The sequence below is a fragment of the Canis aureus genome, chromosome 29, assembly GCF_053574225.1.
Source record: "Canis aureus isolate CA01 chromosome 29, VMU_Caureus_v.1.0, whole genome shotgun sequence".
In the NCBI taxonomy this organism is placed as follows: domain Eukaryota; kingdom Metazoa; phylum Chordata; class Mammalia; order Carnivora; family Canidae; genus Canis; species Canis aureus.
Window position 1 is genome coordinate 33,272,616 of NC_135639.1, and position 15,027 is coordinate 33,287,642.

Consider the following 15,027-nt stretch of genomic DNA (forward strand, 5'->3'; position numbering starts at 1 on the left):
GGAGTCCGTGGAAAGATTGATGAGAGTATGGATTTGTGTTGGGACATGGGAAATCAGGTTGGAAAATCTGGAGTAGGGCCAGAAAAATAATTTGGATGAGATGTGGTACGTGATATGGCATCATTCTGGTTTTATGAGAACCAAAGTTAACAATGAGAGCAGGGCTTTAGGAAGGTCCATCTGGCAGTGAGACAAGGATCTGAGTGGAAGAGAGTCAAGCAGTAGGTAACCCATTAGAATATTGTTATAATTGTTATAATTCAGCCATGAGGTGGTCAGTCTTGGACTAAGATGGTAGCAGTGGAAATGGCAAGGAAAGAATGAATCCATGAGACAATAAGAAGACAGACACTCCAGGACTTAGTGACAGATTAGCTATGGAAATAAAAGTATGGGTTCAAAGCTACTCCAAGCTCTGGGAGTCCACAATGATGAAGGCCTTACTGGAAAGGAAGGTTAGGGTCTTTATTTTAGAGATATTAGATTGGATATAACAGTACCAAGGAAACAAAAAAACAGATTGAAATTTGAGATTACATCACAGCTGAATAGTCATTCAGAGATCAATATCCTTTATAAAATGAATTTTGAAGCACATGGATGAAAAAGGAAATAAGTCAGTGAGCACATTTACTATAATCATAAAAACCAACATGTAGCCTTCTTCGATATTAACTTTATTAGTATTTATATAATAAAAACAATTTACAAAAATATTTTCAAGATATAAACTACAATCTTTGTAAAATATACACTTATAATTGTTACAATACACATCCTTGTATATACCTTGGACATTATATAAAAGTGTTTAAGAATGACACCCTGTAAAAGTTGAGAGAAGAAACATTTTCTCCAACCTTGGTCATATATTGTGACATTCAAGTACTTAAACCACACTGTTGAAATAAAACATGTCTCTAGTGTACAGGCCCAAAGGGATTTAACTCTCAATGTCCATAGGTTCTTTTATTGTGCAAGGTAAAGAACCAGGAGAGGGTTCCCTGAGTTAATTTACCTTAGGTAGCTTAAGCAGTCATTTACTTTCCATACTTTATCGTGGAAGTAAGGGAGAGGAGAAGGCCATGGAAACCCATCTTGGGCAGATCCCCTCCCCAGCATCCCTATCCATGCAGTGCGGTTCCTACAAGAGGATTTCTAACCTTTGAGCTCTAAAATGCTCTGGTCTTGTAACTATCTAATATCCTTGTAAAATGATGCTTCTGCAACTCTAAATCCAAAAATTGTGGGTTAGGCTAAAATTATAATGATAGTGTGACTCCCTTAAGTAGATTTCATTTAGGATTTGTCAGGTGGGAAACATTTGGGAAAATCAGCAAGCTAAAAATTTCCTCTTGAAACTACTAGAAAAGATCCTTTCTCACCAAGGCATAAACCTCAGAAGCCAAGTTCGTTCTTTCTTTGAAGAATTATGATGAAAGGGAGAGAAAGCCTATAATCTTTCCAATATACAGGCTTAAGATAATAACAGTTGCTAGGTTGGACAGTAAGAGTTGGAAACCATCATAGCTTCACCAATAAAGGGTTTATTGTGAAAAAGAATCATTTGTGTGTACTCTCTACTTCCCGATCAACCTCCCAAGCTTTCTTAAATATTATATTCTCTCTTTAACTGCAGAGTATTGGCCTGATGAAGTTCCAGATATAAAATGTTGTTTGAATTCATGAAGTTAGTGTCATGGTGCAGCATTGACATTTAATAACATACTGATATACTAGAACTTAACAGCGATTTTTTTTTTTTCCTAATCAAGCAACTACAAAAGTCAATCAACCATGGATTCACAGGTCTTTACATTTAACAAATAACATGAAACACTATTATATATAATTCCATAAGGGAAAAAGACTATAAAAATAAGTTTAAGAGGATCACCGTATTTTTTAAAAAGTTGTTTTAAAAAAATATATGCCACAGTGTTCTAAATATTTGGTGTAAAGAAGGTAAAGGAGGTATCTATTAGGGTGAACCATAAGAAACTATGGTTTTTGTTAGTTAAAATGGTAAAATTTCAGCAATTTCATATGGTTCAACCTAATAAAATCCTGAGAAAATTTTATTTGGCATCATACTATAAATTCAAAGAGAAGTTATAGAAAATCACATTTCTAGTGAGGGGAAAATACTTCAGCATGGAAATGTGCACACTGGTTATGCCAAGATTTCTCTTGTGGTTTAAAGACCTGAAATCTTAGAAAGTGAAGAAAAATGTAGTGCAGTTTCAAAAAAACAGAGGACAACTTAAAATTACAGAATGACAGAGCTACTACCATCATGAATGCCACTGAAACAGAAAACCAGTCAAACGGGGTGATCAAAAATGTTTTTTAGCTTTACATATAAAAAATTCTGGCATCAAAATGAAAAGGCACTCATATGGGTTAAAAGAATAATAATCATTATAAAAGCCTTGAAAATAAGGCTGATTTGTATTATTAACACCATTAAGTAGGCACCTTTTCCAAGTTTCAGCTTTGGCCTCCTAAGTGGAATTAGGTTTCAAATGAATTTCCAACAAAATAATACCAATTATAGCAGCATTATTATCCATAAGTTTCTTAGCCTCTACACTGGTTAAAAGAGGTTCTAAAATTTTCTCCCACCTCTATCAGTACCATCAGTACCAAAAATATGCTTCAAAGAAATTACATACACCAGTCATAAAACATTTTGCAGGGCTTTTTGCAACAAATGATCTGTCCTCTTACCGACGCCACCCCAAGAACAATAAAAAACCCAAACCCAAACCAACACATCATTGAGGAAAAAAAAAAGAGGGAAAATCGCTAGACCACACGGAGTGGCTAATTCTTAGCTCATTAAAGACATCCCATATTCAGAAATGGCACTTTAATTATGAAACTTATTAAGTATGATCAGTGAGGGAAATGCTGCTTCTGGCGTGCACACGCGTGGGGTGTGCGGGACGCGAGCTCACGCTGCGCACGCCCGGCCCCGCCGAGCCTCACTGCGCGCCGTGGCACCACTTCCGAATCGCGGCGCCCGAGCTGCTGGCGATGACACACAGCGCCCCGCCCACCGTCCACCACGTGGGCACATCGTTAAAGAAGATAATCTGCAAGATGAAAGCAAAGACCACATCCATAGTCTTCATTATTGCCACCGGCCCTGCCTTTTCTATCTGGATGGCTTTCGCGAGAAACACTTGACCCCCCAAACCAAACAGGCCGATGAGGATGAGAAACAGCCTGTCCAAGCCGCAGTAGGGCAAACTCCACTCCCCTAGGATGAAGAGGACCACGACGCACTCCAGCAGCCCGAGGATGACGTAATACCAGATGCTCAGGAAGTAGTCCACGGACTTGCCCATCCTGCGGAGGATGACCAGAGTCAGGGCGGCGAAGACGGCGTGCGCGACCGCGGCGACCGTGCCCTTCAGGTGGACGGAGTAGTCCCCGTCCCCGCTCGCCGCGCTGGCGCCGGCGCCGAACAGGAACGGGGGCCGCACGATAAGGATCACGCCGGTGATGGTGAAGACGGTGAAGAGGGCATCCCAAGGGCTGTATTTCTCCTTGAGAAATATCCAAGCAAAGATAGACGTGAACACGGGCGTGCTAAAGGTGATAACCGTGGCGTCGGCGAGGGATGTGGCCTGGAAAGCGTAGTACAATAGGATCATGGCCGTGGAGCCCAGAACTCCTCGGAGAAAGAGGAAAATGCGCTGACCTTTGGGGCCTATAAACCCAGTTCTGCAAATTCAAACGGAGGAACGCACATTAAACCAACTTGCCATTTGTTTTTTGATATTGCAGTTCTTACTTAAGCATTATTTTTGAAGTCCTAACTGTCAAAAAATAAGGGAATAGTAAATTAATTATAATAGTGCCCACACCTTTAAACCTATAAACCACACCTTTAAATACTGGTTTCTTTTTTATTTTTTTATTTTTTTTTAAATACTGGTTTCTAAGTATAGCTAAAAACATGGAAGTGTTCACAGTATAAGCAAAAATAGCAAAAGAGAACTCCATAAATAGTACAATAATTCAGCAAATAGAATTTTTTCCCTATGTTTATACGCTTGCATAAAAGACAAAAAAGGTACTGAAATGTTAATTGTGGGCAAACCTTAAAAATGGACTCATATGTAATTTTTCTTCTTTATTTTCCCCTGATTTTCTACACTGACAACATGGAATTTTTATAATCAATATAATTTCAAGACTGAGCTGTCCTACATAAGAAAATTTGGTCATGGCTGGTATGTGTTGCCAAACTTAGGCGTTTTTCTATAAAAGTGGAAGCAATGCTAAAAGTTATTTTTGCCATTGAATGTGAGACAACTTTTCATTGTTCTCTGCAGGAAGAGTTAAGCTACTAAATTTTTTTTTTAAACTTAAATATTTACCAAGCAAAGTGCTGGGTACGTGTCAGACTAGGTGCAGCCTGCTGACCTATGCCAGCACTGAACATCTATCTGTAGGGTAGCCTGTAGGCCTGACATGAGGACCCCTGGATATCTGGAGTTAGAAATGTAAGTATGGGTCACCTTTGACTCATACTTTGAAAATGCTTGGAATACCATATCATCTTCCATTATAATGAAACATAAAATGGGTCAGAACAGATTGGTGCTTAAGATTTAAAAAAATTCTTTGCCTTTCACTGCCAATTCTTTTATTATAGGGAAGAAAATTGTGTTAGCATCAGTGGTCTGTTGCAACCTTAGAAATTTCTGAAGTCTTACCATCATTTCCTAAAATACTGTGACTTGTCCACACTTACACAGAAATTTCTGACAATATAAATCTTAGTAAGTTTTCTTTGACCTTTTCCATCAAATCCTCAGGATACGGAATGAAACTCTTTGAAATGAATCTGTACTGTGTTATAGATACAAGGAGACTGGTGGCATGTGACTGAAGCATTTAGTTTAGGGTTTAAGCATTTTTTTGCCCAAAGAGTGAAAGAGCCAGACATCCACAAGGGACCCAACTGGTCTCTCCTCCAAGGGTTCTAAGTACAAGGAGTGGGCAGAGGTTATAATGGGGTGAGAGAGGCATAATTTTAACCTGGGAAAGGGAAGGGAAGGGAAGGGATTCTATATGGAAGGGGAAGAGGTGCTGTGTGGGGAGAGAACAGTAAGGATGGGGAACATAGTTTTCATATACTGTTACATTCTATACAAAGAGCTCTGATCTATAATAAATTTTATTTGGCCCTTGCAACAAAGGTGTATATAATTCCCTCAGTTCACAGATGAGGACACTAAATATGAAACTATTTTAAAAGGCCTTGCTCAAAATTACCTTCTTCCTTTCCCACATCACCCTAGGGGTAGACCTAGATATTATTACAGTAACCTTCTGTATGCCCTGATAACAGAGCAGCCCATTCTACTGAAAGAAACCCTGGTATGAGGAGACACCACCACTTCTCCTCATTTACTTTTTTCTTCTAAATACTAGTATGCCAAGGGAAAGAAGGAAGGGTGGTAAAAGATGGAGGGAATTGTACAAGGAAAGCTTTGTTCTCAAAATGGAGAGTGCAGGACAACAATCTCTTTCCCCTCCTTTGCTGGGCATGTGGTATGTGCTTATGAGAGCATATTCTGTGGGTGGGTCCTTGAGACTTTTTATTAATCAGAGCCAAAGGATGTAGGAACCTGGTAAATCTATGGGAGGGATAAAGCAGACACTATAGAATAAATAAGCAGGTCAAAAGATTCACAAACATTTGTTAATACCTTCTACTTTGCAGGTAAGAAATACTTACTTTCTGTATATTAAGCAAGGGATAACGACTAGCATTTGGAACACACATCGGAATGCACTAATTTCTACAGCATGGACGTCTTGCACTTTTTTAACAAATAAAGAGCCCACTGAGAAAAGGAAGGCAGACAATAATGTATAAAACAAGCCAAGTCCAGGACAGGGTGCTTTCTTCTTGGCTTCTGAAAAAGATTAAGTTCTGGTTAGTCCTTGCTTCCAAGTGTATGTTTTATTATTTTCACTTAGGAATTGAGAAAAATGGAACAGTGTTAATAGCTAACAGGCTACAAATACTGTCTCCTAAGCATATCCATTCTCTGGACCCAAGCCATTTCCCCACCAAGAATGAAGAATCATTGATGAAAGCAACAATTTAAACCTGTAACTTTGAAATGCAGTTTTACCCCATAAAATGGATTTTCCTTTGGCTCAAGAATCATCCCTCACTTGTAAGTCAAAAAGAAGTAAAAATGCTTGCCAAAACAATGAGAGAAATCTTTAAGAAACGCTTGTCAAGGGATCCCTAGGTGGCACAGCGGTTTAGCGCCTGCCTTTGGCCCAGGGCGCGATCCTGGAGACCCGGGATCGAATCCCACGTCGGGCTCCCGAGGTGCGTGGAGCCTGCTTCTCCCTCTGCCTATGTCTTTGCCTCTCTCTCTCTCTGTGTGACTATCATAAATAAAAAAATAAATAAAATAAAATAAAAAAAATAAAGAAACGCTTGTCAAGATGGCTAGAGAAAAATGCTTCCGAGTTATAATTTATATCATCTCACTGGTGAATCGGGCCTTATGAAGAACACATTCTTTCTGGACAACAGTTTATAGCGGTGTCATATGGCTACTTGTTGATTATCTTACTTCCCCCACAAGCTTGTGGACTCTTCCAGGCTGGGACCTCACTGTCTTGTTGATGCCTGGCACACAGAAGACCTTGATTAAATACTTGCTGAATGAAAGAATATGAGAGAACTTCATGGAAAGACGCCAAGTCTAACACCACTGGCGACAGCATAATCTGGGAAGGCTCTGTTTTGTGATTTTGAACTGTTAATCAAATATTTTATTTTTCATGGTTTATGATTTTGTTTCCGTTTAGAACACAAACTCTTTGAGGGCAGGGGCTAGGATATCTACCACCTCTCTGACCTCAAAGTGCTTTAAAATATAGTTTTAAAAGTTAGAACTGCCATTAAGCACTAACTTCTTGGCTAGATCTGAACCAGGAAACTTCTTTCTCTAGGGCATCATACAGTCAATCCATTAATGACTTACTGTATGAGCATTAAACATTTGTTTAGCCACTTCCTCTATCTTAGTTACCTAAGACAAGAACCTATTTTCAATCTCATACCCTCCCAACCTTGTCATTCAAAGGGGAGCAAAAAAGGGACAGAGTAAGCAGAGAACTCCCTAAAAGAGAGGTGAGAGGTGACACACCAAGGAATATATTAGTTTTTTTTTTCTTTTCTTTTTTGAAATTAAAAACAAGGGGAGAATAAGAAGGAAACACTATTTATTGGTCCTTATCAGTTAGGAGCACAGCAAAACGGAAGGGTGTATTGTTTGGGCACTGCCATTTGTAGTAAAACTAGGACTGTCATTCCAGGCTGGGGATTTATAACATGTTACTCAGCTATAGAAACAATATTGCATAATCATGTTTATGAAAAACGCCCTTCTCTGATAAATGCAGACACCAGGTAATTAGCTGGATACCTTTGCCCACAAGTGACAAACACTTGTGAATTGGGACCAAAGTATGATGATGCACTATCTTCCCAGGGGCATAAGCTACAGCATGACCTCTGTAGTAAAAGATGCGGGTATGCTCAGAGGCCTCTACCTCTTCCTGTTGCAGGTACATGTGCTCAGAGGCCTCTACCTCTTTTTCAAAGAACAGATTTTCTTTAGTCAAAGAAAATCATTTAAAGCTACCAGTTGTCATGTCAAGGGTTATATGTTTTTAAGTGCCAGAATCCTCCACATTCTGTTCAATACCTAGGTGCTCAGGTACCACAGAAACAAACTGCACATACTCAGCCCACGAGAAGGAAACTTTAGAAGACTTCCAAGTTAAGTGCCACAAAATACATGCCTTGGCTGTGGTCAGCCTCGGAGTTCAGCTTCTGAAATTTCAGAGTTCAGGTCCAAATAAAATAAGTTAAAAGTTTCTTAAAAGAAATCCAACTCATACATAGAACCTGCAACCTCAGACAGAACAGGAAGATCCAGGACAGAAAACATCTCCCTGGTCTATATTTCAAGGATCTTCTCCAACCTAAACTTTTAAATTTTTCTCCAGGAATATTGTAACTTCACATGATATTTAACCTTTTAAAAACTTAACTTTATACCCCTGGTTCTAATTTTCTTTTGTCTCTTAAAACACTGCCACATTCACATATTTTCTTGCCTATAAACACGTTAAGGCCCATGATCGCTGACCGGGACATGGCTGTTGTTACAAGGCATGGCTGAGCTTGATTATTTGTTATGAGGGTGAGGCCTGGTTCTACTCAGGCAGACCCGTCTCTTACTGAATAATTTCCTTTCTGCCAATGGAGATGAACAAGAAAGTAGCATAATTCAAAGAGGTATCTGCTTATGTAATGTGCTTCTATGATCATATTCCACTACAAGCATAGCTAATAATTTGGCAACTCTAAATTCAAATTAAGTAAGTGGCCACAGTGTAATTTCCTGAGTTAGAAGAAAATTGAAAAATTGCTCCATTTCTCTATCCTCTGCTTTAAGCTGGTGATTCACAGCCCTGGCTGGGAATGAGAATCAACTGAGTAACTTTTTAAACTTCAGTTCCTGAGCCCACTGGTACAGAATCTCTGCAACTGTAAAAAGCTCTACCAGCTTGAGAACCAGTGCTACACTAGAGAACTCTTTTCAGGAGCAGAAGAGGCACAAATCTAGAACTTCTTGCCTCAGTCTAAGATCCACACTGTACCTTAAAAAAATAAATAGATGTCTTAAGATAGCCGTATGATGTCTGGGAAGTTTATCCAAGAAGGCAGAAAAACAGATAAGGGTCTCAATCTGAATCTGAAAATGAGCTTTCCTGAGATAACCATGATTAAGCCGTTAAAATGATACCATCACAAAGTTCAATGACAACAAACAGTACAGTGATTTAAAGTGTTAAAGCAATTCTGTTTTCAGAATATTATCTCATAATCTCACAATCACTATTACTAAGTCTTACTGTTATTCCTTGAAGTTAAATGCTTTCTTTTAAGTTAAAATACCCCGCAAGATTCTTAAGTGCAGTTGCTTAAGACAGGGTTATCACATTGCCATGTGCTGCCTGAGTGCACAGTATTCCTCTTTGGCTCATAAACAGCGGAAACATTTAAGAGTCTGTATGGACTGACTCAGCATTTCACCAAATGACAGCCATAAAAACTGATAAGGTGAGAAATTCACCTCTTCATGGGCTGCACATCTGGTCAACACAGCTTGGAGTGACCCCTGCTCTGGAGGTACCAGTCATGCATAAATAACCAGAAGTCTGGTCATTTGTTAGTATTTAGGACAAAAATGGAGCAAGAAGGCAGAAAAACAGATAAGGGTCTCAACCTGAATCTGAAAATGAGCTTTCCTGAGATAACCATGATTAAGCCGTTAAAATGATACCATCACAAAGTTCAATGACAACAAACAGTACAGTGATTTAAAGTGTTAAAGCAATTCTGTTTTCAGAATATTATCTCATAATCTCACAATCACTATTACTAAGTCTTACTGTTATTCCTTGAAGTTAAATGCTTTCTTTTAAGTTAAAATACCCCGCAAGATTCTTAAGTGCAGTTGCTTAAGACAGGGTTATCACATTGCCATGTGCTGCCTGAGTGCACAGTATTCCTCTTTGGCTCATAAACAGCGGAAACATTTAAGAGTCTGTATGGACTGACTCAGCATTTCACCAAATGACAGCCATAAAAACTGATAAGGTGAGAAATTCACCTCTTCATGGGCTGCACATCTGGTCAACACAGCTTGGAGTGACCCCTGCTGCTCTGGAGGTACCAGTCATGCATAAATAACCAGAAGTCTGGTCATTTGTTAGTATTTAGGACAAAAATGGAGCAAGAATCATCCTCTGGGGTTCGTCTCCCTATATTACGGGAAGTTCATAATCAATAGGGAGAAGGAGCAAATGGGGTTGTGTTGGAGGTGTAGAAATCTGGGGTCACACTTAGAGGAGGTACTCAGAGAATGAGATGATGCAGACGGTGTAACTTTGTCTTGCAACAGGAGATCTATTTCCTCTTCTTTCAGGAAGATGCTCCAGGTGGATGGTGCAGTTTAAGGAGGAATATGCTTAAAGGAGCACTGTGGTCAGCAGAAAGGGCCTTGGCCTGGGTCTCTGGCATGCTGAGAGCATGAACTTTGTTGTAGTACCCACCTGTGCTGTGTCTCACTCATACTTACTTGCCAGATCTAGGGGAAAACAAAGCAACCCCCTTCGCCCTCCCCCCACCCCCAAGCCCTCACCTTCCTCATTTGTGGAAGGAAGAGGCTGAACAGGATCAGGGCATTTCTACGCAGGGACCTGGCTTTTGAGACAGGTCTGAACCTCCTAACAATGTATGTAATATTGTGCCTCTGCCTTGTTTAGCCAACTAATCCTAATTAGCAACTAATGCTAATCCTAGTCCTCCCATGTTTGTTTCAGGTCTATAATATAATGATTCAAATTTTTAAAAATAGAGGGCAGCCGGGGTGGCTCAGCGGTTTAGCGCCGTCTTCAGCCCAGGGCATGACCCTGGAGACCCGGGATCGAGTCCCACATCGGGCTCCCTGCATGGAGCCTGCTTCTCCCTCTGCCTGTGTCTCTGCCTCTCTCTCTCTCTCTCTCTCTGTTTCTCGTGAATAAATACATAAATAAAATATTTTTTAAAAAAATAGAAAAAAATCACAAAATATTCGTTATATTATGAATGGACTTTTGGCTTAGCTCAGTGTGAGGTGTTATGAATAAAGATACTGTAAAAATCACAAAAACAAAAAAGTCCTAACACCGAAAGTTCAAGACCCAGGTGGTGTCCCACTCAACTCTGCCTTCCCAAGAGTCTCAGACTTTAAAGGCAAGCATTTTCTAGACTCTATGCTTTTTTTTTTAATCAAGTAGGCTCCATGGCTTGAACTCAGGACCCTGAGATGGAGAACCGGGCGGAGATCGAGAGCCCCACGCTCAACCGACCGAGCCCCCAGGCGCCCCCGCTCTGTGCTTTCCGACTTCCCGTGGCAGGAACCGGCCCGCCGCCCGCACCGCCGCTCGGCGCCGCTCCCTCCCAGCCGCGGCCGGCTCGGTGGCCTCTCGGGACCTCGGGACCCCGCGCCTCCGTCCTCCGGCCTCCGACCTCCGGCAGGGCGCGCACGCTGCAACCTGGCCCCGCGGTGCCCCCGCAACGCCTTACTTCCACGCCAGTTCCGGAGTCCCCAGGGGCTCCAAACACAACCAGAAACTTTCTCCGGTGTCCGCGCGCGGAGCCGTGAGGGGTTCGGCTCCGCAGACCCCAAGGGGAGGGCTCGAGCGTCTCCCCGGGGAGCCGGGGAGGGACGCGGCGCGGTCCTCCCTGCGCCCCCCGCCCGCGGCTGCGGGGAATCCCCCCCCCCCCCCCCAGCCCGGCGAGACCCGAGACCCGCGCCCGGGTCTGCACCCACTCACCCGGCGGCGCGCACCAGCCGCACGGCGAGGAGCCGCACAGCCAGCGGCGGCCGGGGCCGGGCGTCCCCGCTGCCTCGGCCGCCGCGGGCTCCTCCGCCGCTCCCCGCGGCGCGTCGTCCGCCGGCCGCAGCCCGGGCTCGGGCACCTCGGCGGCCCCGGCGCCGTCCAGGGGCCGCATCGCGCGGCGGGCGCTCTCCCCTGCGCCGTGGCGCCCGGCGTGGCGAGCAGCGGCTCGGCGGCCCGGCTCTTCCGGCCGGCGCGGGGCGGGGCGGGGCGCATGCGCGCGGCCTCCTCCCCGCCGGGACCGCGCCGCTCCCCCGCCGTCCTCGTACCTCGGGCGCCGGGCGCCTCCCGCGCGGCCGCCCGGACCCCCGGGTCTGCGCCGGCGCCCCCCGCGGGCCGCGGGCGTCCTCCCCTCGGCTCTGGTCTAGCTCCGCCGGCCGGCAGCTCGCAGTCCTCCTTCCCCAGGCGCAGCAGAGCCCTTCCTGCCGTTGCAGGGAGAGGGAGGGACGCCTGGGAGCCCTGTGGCCTCCTCCGGGGGCAGGCACCGGAGGGCAGGACCGTGTGCGTGTAGTGAATGGTGTGGCGGCGGCCTCAGCACCTCTCGGATGCCCTGGACCCCTTGCAAACACTGCCTGCCTTTGTCTCCTTGCCAGTTATCCAAGGAAGGTAGAATTTTACTGGCTTTAGGTTAAAAAAAAAAAAAAAGGTTAGCACATAACCATAGGGAAAATACATCTGTAAGACTGGGGCAAGACCCATTTATGTGTTCTTAGTAGGCATTCATTATTGATTTTTTTCTTGTTTTTTTTTTTTTGTTGTTGTTGTTAACTGAGACATCCTAATTTGGTTAGATGTAAGATTGCAATAACCTGATGTAATTGCACCCAGTAAAGTAAAAAACATAGGTCATTTGGCCCCAGGATCCCTAGGATTCACTAATGGGCTCTTTATGTAAGTCTTCTTTCATCTCTGCTTGCTTTAAATGTGAAAGGACAGTGTCTTGGAAGGGATGAACCTGCCTAAAATGTTCTAAGTCCAAGTGCAAGCGGATTTACCAACCAGGAGAGTGAAGTTTGTCTTTACTCAGATATTTGTGGAATGGTCGACAGCCAAAAAATACTGGACTTGAAGTCAGGAATCCTGGGTTCTGCCTCTGATTCTGTCCTTAAGTATGTGACCTCAGACGGTCACCACCTACTACTTGAAGTCTTGGTTACTTCATTTAATGAACAGAGATAAAATATTTCCCTTCCTGTTTTGCAGAGTTGTGTAGATCGAGTCCAATGATGTGGGCAAAAGCACAGTGTCACCTGAAAAGCACTTTATTGGAAAATCAAGGTGTATTTTTAATAAGGTGAACATATAATTTATCCTCTAAACTGGAACCCCCCCTTTTTAAGGGTAAAAGGAGCTCTTTCAAAAATAATGCAGGGCACTAGGCATAAACTGGGATTATTGTAGGCAAACTGGAACAGATAGCCACCTCAATTCTGACTTGGTTAACATATACTTTTGCCTTGTATTAAAAAGAATTTAAAGCTGCTTATAAAAATATATGAAACTGATTTTGTTGTTGTTGTTGGTGGTGGTGGTGGTGGTGGTGGTGGTGGTGGTGATATTTTAGTGGGTAAATTGTAGAGAAGTGTGGTGAGGGTCATAGACCATGATTATGAAACAAGAACCAAAAAGCTTCTCCAAACATCTAGACATCAAGTGCAGTTTCACAACTACATTTATTTGTAAGATTTAGATGTGCTGGGGATGCCTGGGTGGCTCAGCAGTTTGGCGCCTGCCTTCGTGATCCTGGAGACCTGGGATCAAGTCCCACATCGGGCTCCCCTGCATGGAGCCTGCTTCTCCCTCTGCCTGTGTCTCTGCCTCTCTCTCTCTCTGTGTGTGTCTTTCATGAATAAATAAATAAAATTAAAAAAAAAAGATTTAGATGTGCAGAGTGTTTGGAGAGTTCCTGCAATATTGTGATTTACAGGAAATATATATTTGGTCATTCACATATTTATTTGCTATTCATCCATGGTTCTGGGCTCACAGCTCTCAAAACCCTTGGAATTTCCTGAGTGACAAGAGCAATGGGAGCAATTTTTGTCATAATAGTTGGTCTCTTGTCCTTAGTTCCTAAAATAGCTTCAGAGCCATAAAGGTGTAATAAGGATCTTTGTGTGTGTGTATGTGTGTGTGTGTGTGTGTGTGTGTTTAAAGATTCTATTTATTTATTCATGAGAGACACAGAGAGGGGCAGAGACACAGGCAGAGGGAGAAGCAGGTTCCATGCCAGGAGCCTAATATGAGATTTGATCCCAGGACTCCAGGATGACACCCTGAGCCAAAGGCAGAAGCTCAACCGCTGAGCCACCCAGGCATCCCAGCATCTTGTTATTCATAACACACCTCTCTCTACCACAACTGGGGTTATGTTAATGAAGTGACTTTTGGAAAATACCAAAGGATAGAGATTCATTGCCAGGGGAACCAACCAGTGGTTAGAGGGTTGGCACTTGCAGTTGCACTCAACACCTGTGGGGAGAGGGAAGGCGCAGGGATTGAGTTCCATCGTTAATGGCTAGTTAGTAATTTAATCAGTCATACCTATATAATGAATCCTCCATAAAAACCTCCAAAGGATGGAGTTCGGAGAACTTCCTATTGGTGACCACGTGAAGGTACTGGGAGAGTGGCTCTCCTAGAGAGCACATGGAAGGAAGCCTTGCATTCTTTCCCCATCCATTGCCCTGTGGATCTCTTCCATCTGGCTATTCCTAAGTTGTATCTTTATATAGTAAACTGATGATCTAGTGAGTAAAATGTTTCTTAGTTCTATGAGTTGCTCTAGTAAATTCATTAAACCTGAGGCAAGGGTCTTGGGAACCCCCAACCTATAGCTGGTGGGTCAGAAGCACAAGCAATAACCTGGACTTGCAATTGGCATCTGAAGGGGTTAGGGGCAGGCTTGGAGGACTGATCCCTAATCTGTGGGGTCTGATGCTATCTCGAGGTAAACAGTATCAGAATTGAGTTGAATCGTAGGACACTCAGTTGGTATCTGGAAAATTGTTGATGTGGGGAAACCTCCTACCACCCACCCACCCCACCCCCAAGTGGAATTGGGTCCAGGAACCCTGTTAGTTTTCCTTTTCAAATAGTAAAGATAGTGGTTAGGAAGTGTAAGGAAGAATCAGATGGTTTGATCAAGAAGTACCTTGACTACTTCACGTTCAATGCCATCCACAAAAAGGGAGAAGAAAATGGGTACCATATCAGTATTGACTAGGGTGACGACAGATGATGGGATGCTTTGGATGAAGGATAATTGGAAGAAAGGTAGGCAAGGACAAGGCTGCCCCCTCCAAGAGGAAACCACCCTCAAAAGGGTTTTACAGCACCCTGGAAGGAGACCTCCATCCTTTTCCATGTGATAGATGACAAAAGCCTGATTGGATGACAGACGCAGGGAGGGTTAATCAAATTAAAACATCCCTCCAGCAAAGCCATAAAAACCCCTAGATTTAGAAACCTCAATGGCAACCGTCTCAGGGTCCCGCCCGTCTTGGGGAGCTTTGTACTATC

General features: G+C 43.2%; 1 protein-coding gene across 1 annotated transcript; it reads right to left on the reverse strand.

Moving 5' to 3' along the window:
• Window positions 1–656: 656 nt before the first annotated feature.
• Window positions 657–11,620, reverse strand: SLC35G1 (solute carrier family 35 member G1). Its single transcript, XM_077878338.1, has 3 exons — window positions 11,443–11,620; window positions 5,759–5,939; window positions 657–3,732 (listed from the first exon to the last, which is right to left on the reverse strand). Exons 1-3 carry the CDS (start codon window positions 11,618–11,620, stop codon window positions 2,988–2,990), a joined length of 1,104 nt encoding a protein of 367 aa, XP_077734464.1. The 3' UTR covers window positions 657–2,987.
• Window positions 11,621–15,027: the final 3,407 nt, after the last annotated feature.